This window comes from Falco peregrinus, chromosome 17 (assembly GCF_023634155.1).
Source record: "Falco peregrinus isolate bFalPer1 chromosome 17, bFalPer1.pri, whole genome shotgun sequence".
Lineage (NCBI taxonomy): Eukaryota > Metazoa > Chordata > Aves > Falconiformes > Falconidae > Falco > Falco peregrinus.
This window is the reverse complement of record NC_073737.1, coordinates 5,402,312-5,407,745: the sequence shown is the minus strand read 5'-3', so window position 1 is coordinate 5,407,745 and position 5,434 is coordinate 5,402,312. Positions and strand designations below refer to the sequence as shown.

The 5,434-nt window shown below is 40.2% G+C and overlaps 1 protein-coding gene across 1 annotated transcript; it reads right to left on the bottom strand.

Moving 5' to 3' along the window:
- Positions 1 to 483: 483 nt before the first annotated feature.
- Positions 484 to 3,867, bottom strand: GKN1 (gastrokine 1). Its single transcript, XM_027782215.1, is given in 5 exon segments — positions 484 to 488; positions 742 to 870; positions 2,851 to 2,959; positions 3,153 to 3,282; positions 3,770 to 3,867. Coding segments are annotated over 5 exon segments (471 nt in total).
- Positions 3,868 to 5,434: the final 1,567 nt, after the last annotated feature.

The window sequence follows — 5,434 nt, the reverse complement described above, 5'->3', positions numbered from 1 at the left end:
CCACAACAGTGCATTCTTATTGCTCAGTTTTTAATAATTGCTGCAATAGAAATATTTGACATGTATGACTGAAAGATTCTTTTGCAGTCACCAAACGCAACTGGATCTTTAACTGAAAAATTAATGAGCCCAAAGACATGCTATTCAATAGTCTTTTGGTTTTCCAGTACAGAGGGGCACTCTTACACTCTACACTGTTAGCACATATTTCTCTGCATCAAATGGTTATGCTAGTGCTAGTCAAGAGGCCCTATCCAGCTTTGATGTTATCAAAGGATCTTACAAAGTGTAGGTCCTTAAACTCCTAGGTAATGTGATCATTTCACCTCTGAAAAACCTATAGGGAATGAAGCAACTTGGCTTAGTACTGTGAAACACAAGTGTTTGCTGGGATTCCTTGGTAAACGTACCAGCAATCTCTGAACTGAAGGACAGTGGTACTCAGGACTACCTTTTTTCTTTACCTTGCCATTACAGATGAGGTCAATCTGAAAAATTCTGGGCCAAAATTTAAGCAACCTTAAACTTTACTAAAAGGAGTAGTAAAGGTTTGGATCAGATCATCTACAGAGGTGGTGACTCAACACTGCCCCAGTCCTGAACCCTTTGTGCAACTCCTGAAGTTCTTGATTTGTGTCCATCTCTAGTTGAAACAACAGCAGCATTTGCATATTATTCCAAAGGAAAAAAAAACAACCCCCCCTGGTTAGTTACAGACATAATTAATTTGCTTGCACTCACCACGAACTTCACAAGCAAGGTAGGTGGGGACACCTCTGCACATCATGAAGAAGTCAAATCCATAAGACTAGAGGTTATAGATGAATCTGCTGTAGATGAATGTCATCTCCTTTGCAGGTGGTCTTTCACCTTTCAGGTTCTAAACATCAAATAACATCATTCAGCAAAATCAGTGCCTGGATCCATTTAATGCTATGCATATTCCTATTTCTGGAATGATGACTTGGTGCTCGGTGGTTTACTCAATTGTATTTAGTACAGTCTTTTAACCTCCTGTGTGACTCAGGGACCATTAGCAAGCATTGAAGACAGCTCCTATGACAGATCTTTCTACAGGAGTCAAGGTGGAGGGAGGTTAAAGAGAACTGGAAACTCCATTAAACAGCTGAACAAGAGGGATACTGCAGTCGGTATTTTAGCACAGACCTCCCACAAAAGTATTTCCTCAGTCACTAACCTCTTACTCTAGAGGTACTTGGGTGTAACATGGAAGCATGGAAGGAGAAGTCTATTCATTCAGCTTTCTAAAATGGGAACCAAAGAGGGCAGCAGCACCACTTGGCAGATACAAATCATTTTGGTGTGAATGTTAAGTAGGGCTTACGACCTCTGTGAGAGTGTTTTAGTGGGACATTTTTTTCTGAACTGCTCCAGAGTGCTTTGTTTCAAATGAATTTCAAATATATTTTCCTACTTAAGTGCCCTGTTGTCTGGACACCTATATTTTCTCTTACGACCTAGGCTTTCTGCTGGTTTGTATCTCATTATTCAGCTACAGCCACAGAACACCTGCTCTGGCTCATACAATTAATATGGAGGAAAGGCAGCTGAATATAGAGATGCTCTCTTCTGCCCTAAAGGAAAATGGAAGTCTGAACAACAGCATCTGCAAAGCAATGTTCCGAAATGAAAAATGTAATTTCATATTGAAATGACTCAGGACTATTTTTAGATATTGCTATCCAAAAATAATTGATGCCATTGAAGGTTTCCTAATATAAGCTGTTTCTTAGCAACCTGCAGACCTAAACTTCCTCAGAGAAAACATACATAGAGAGGAAGGGGGAATGATGCACCTACTCTTTTTTCTTTTGAAAAACCATCCCCATGGCAAATTCCCAAGCCACATTACTGTTCAGAAAAACAAAATCCTACCACTTGTGAAAATCTTATCCTCTCAAAAAAGAAAAAGCACAGCCAAACAGCTTGATGAACTCCAGGGTCAAGACCCACTTAGCGGGGATGACTGGGATTGACACAGGCTTTCAAAATTATGGTGGAATTCCATTAGAGGGTTCCTGAAAGCCTGCTCCCATATGCTTCCTTCTTGCTGGTAAGCAAGGAGTTGAGAGAAGCTTCAGGGGGCACAGAGATGCACCTTAATACAAGCAAGCCTGGAACTACAGCTAGAAATGAATGGTTTTACTCAAGCCTGTACTTATGTAACACTCCCCTTTTTCTTCCCCACCGTGCCTTCTTGCCCTTTAAAGCCAGGATTTTTATAAGGACTCAGTTCTCAGACTTCAAGAGAAGCCAGCACCAACAGAAGGTTACTATGCCAAGATTAATTTTTTTTAATGTCTATGCTAATTCTGTGGGCTGAATTTATGCTAATATTCTGCTTAGTTCTTTTGAAAAAGTTTTGAAAGCTTGAAATCTTAAATATTTTTTTTGTTACTGGATTATTCATTCTTCCTCAAGTACAGCTGTCTAAAAAAAATAATTTTTTTGCCTGCAAAGAATGTAAGGTTATGAAGAGTACCATGCCAAAAGTCTAAAAACTTTAAACATAAAACAGTATTCAAAAGCAGTCAATCTTATAATGTTTTAAAAGAATAAATAATCCAAGTTATCTACAACACTGAAAAAACATGAAAACCCTCCACTGCAAGTATCTGAAACAGGGTATTCTAACTTTTCAAAGGTTTGGAATTATGTTAATTTAAAATGTAATTGAAATAGATACAACTTCATAATCAATGGTGTGATCTAAATGGCTTTTAAAGTAACTGTTGGTTTAAAAGCTTTTGAAAATAGCAATGTCTCTGACATTGGTTTATTTTGCATTACTGTACAACTTTACAAGTAACTACTCCTTTTTAATCTTACCCTGCTCTCGGGACAGTTCAGGAAGTGCATACAAGCTGGGGATCTCATTTCTGTTCATTGTGGAAATTATGCAAATTCTCTCTGGCAGCACTTTGCTTGCAATAAGGCCCTGTAAAATAAAGTTATTGACAACTAGGAATTCAGGTTTTCCATAATTCAGACTAGAATAAAATCTGTGTTAAAAAAGCAATAAACACCCTAAAACTTGGACTCAAAATGTTACAAGTCCTGTGTTTTGGTCAGCTTTATGGAAGCTCGTCTCCTTGTACGTTTTCTGAAAAAGCATGCTCCTTACTACTTACCATGCTGTAGTTCCAAATGGTTTTCCATGACTTCTGCTCATTCTTTTGCTCAATAGTTGCCACGTGTGTTTCCCTGGTGATGGTCAGTTTGGTGGCCTCCAGCAGCAATGACTTGTGTGTGTATTTCCATCTGCTGAAATTAGAAAACAAAATTAAACACTTTTCAACTGGAATCTAGCATGTGGGGTTTTTTTATAAAAAAAGGGGGGGGGGGGGGGGGGGGGTGTGTGTTTAATATATATAAAAATAACTCCTGACCAGTGCTGCAAGTGTGATATTATGTGAAATTCTGGTCTCAGTTTCACTGAGTCTGGAAGTCCAAAGGGCCACTTTTGATACATAGCCTTACACCAAAGGGTAGTTATAATCTTGGTTCTTCACAAGTTAACTGCGCTTGTATGGATTTGTGTGGAGAAAACCCTAGGTTTATGCGGGTGCTCCTTGGGGAGTAGTCGGCACTCACCGTCGCCCACCTGTGGCGCCACTGGGCAGAGGAGAACAACCTGAAGCAAAACCTGGAGAAAATTATGCAACCCGACAGGAATTAACTTTTTGCTGAAGGAACAAAAGGCCTTGGCTCTGCTGAGAGGCCTGCTGCGGTGTCGGGCGGGAGGGGCCTGAGGCGCCGCTGGGCCGTGGCGGGGACACGAAAAAAGGCGGGAAAACGCCGCTGAGGCGCTGGTGGCGGGAGCTGGGGCCGCTCTGCCTCAGTCATGGTGGCCGCAGCACCCCTGGCACGTTTATGCTGTTCCAGCTTTATTAATTTACAGCTGTTGAAGTGTTGTGGGTTTTTTCCCGAAAGACTGGTGTTATACCTCTGTCGATGTCTCAAATTAGAATATCTATTTTGGTGTTAAAAAAAAAAATATTTTTCCTCACAAATCAGATTCTTTCCGCATCTTGAATTTGTCTTAAATATGTGAGGGTATTCAAATACATTTATTAGTTAATATTATGGCTTTTTAATTATACTCAAGTCACTCTTTTGAACTTTTTTTATGTCAATACAGTTTTTCAGTTTTGCAGTTTTTTATATTCTGCCTGCAGTGTGGTAAGAGAAAAAAAGGGCAGCAGGACTTAAGATAAAATCTTGTCACTTTGTAATGCTGAGGGGTTGCCTTCAGAATTTAAATTACAATTTTAACTAAGTTAGGGAAGGTGAAGATCTGGTATTTTCCAGACAGCCCAAGTTACCAAAGTGATCATTGAAGATCATGGAAATTGTGGTCAGCGATAAAGATCAGGCCTCATCCTTCTTGAGAAGGATCATTTCTTGCAAGGTAAGCAACTTTGATCTTCTGCACTGTAAAGAATATATATATATCTTTGTACTTACATGGACATTTTGAGAGTTGCAGTATTGACATCTCTTCAGACTCACTGGAGTCAGCTGTCATGTTTCTACTTGGCAGTCTCTTTTTGAGTCTTGTTCTCTTCCCAATCAGTCTAAACCTGAAACAATTTAAATTTGAATAATGAACATTGTGAAATGTAATGACATCCAAATTACATCAAGAAAACTGCCAAAGCGTAATATTGAAATGAAATTCTTTGGATCTGGAAAAAGCAAATACTTCGCTTTGTTGGTTTGGTAGTAGTTCTGCATTTTCTGTAGTTGGAAATGTTACTGTAGGACACAGTTAATTTAAGCTATTCACAGAATATAAAAAGCTTGGAGATTTATTAAGCATCACAAATTGTAATACTGTAGTAAAAATAGGAATCAGTGTGAAGTCAAAGTAGTTTTGTGAGAAGCTGGACCTTGCTGCAAATGTTTTGCGCCCTCTTGTTGAAATTTTATCCTTAAATGAGACGGTATGGGAGCAGGCATCATCCCTCGCTGGAACTGTCTGTGCCCTGGGATTCCCTGCCAGGGAGGCTCTGGGGTCTCTGGTCTGAGCCCACCAGAGGGTCCCTGTTTGCCTGCAAGGCTGCTGACCTCTCTGCACGCTGTGCTGTGGCAGCTGGGGCTCTCCATAGTCCCTGCTCAGGTCAGATCGCGGCTGCCTCAGGGGATGTGAAATCATCTGTTACAGAGTCTGGCCCGTAGCCTTCAAGGGCTTGAAGGCCTCAGAAGGATGTTTCCCAGTGACACATGATAGGATAAACGAAGAGGGCTGTGCCTGTTTTATCTCAGGGAAAATGCGGTGTAAAGTTGCAGAAGAAGGGAAGAGATTCTCTCCAGAAACCCCAGGCAAGTTGGACAGGAACTTTTGTTTAAATACTGCAACTGCATATGGTTGCCTTTTTTTTTTTTTTTTTTTGAGGGGCTAAAATATTTT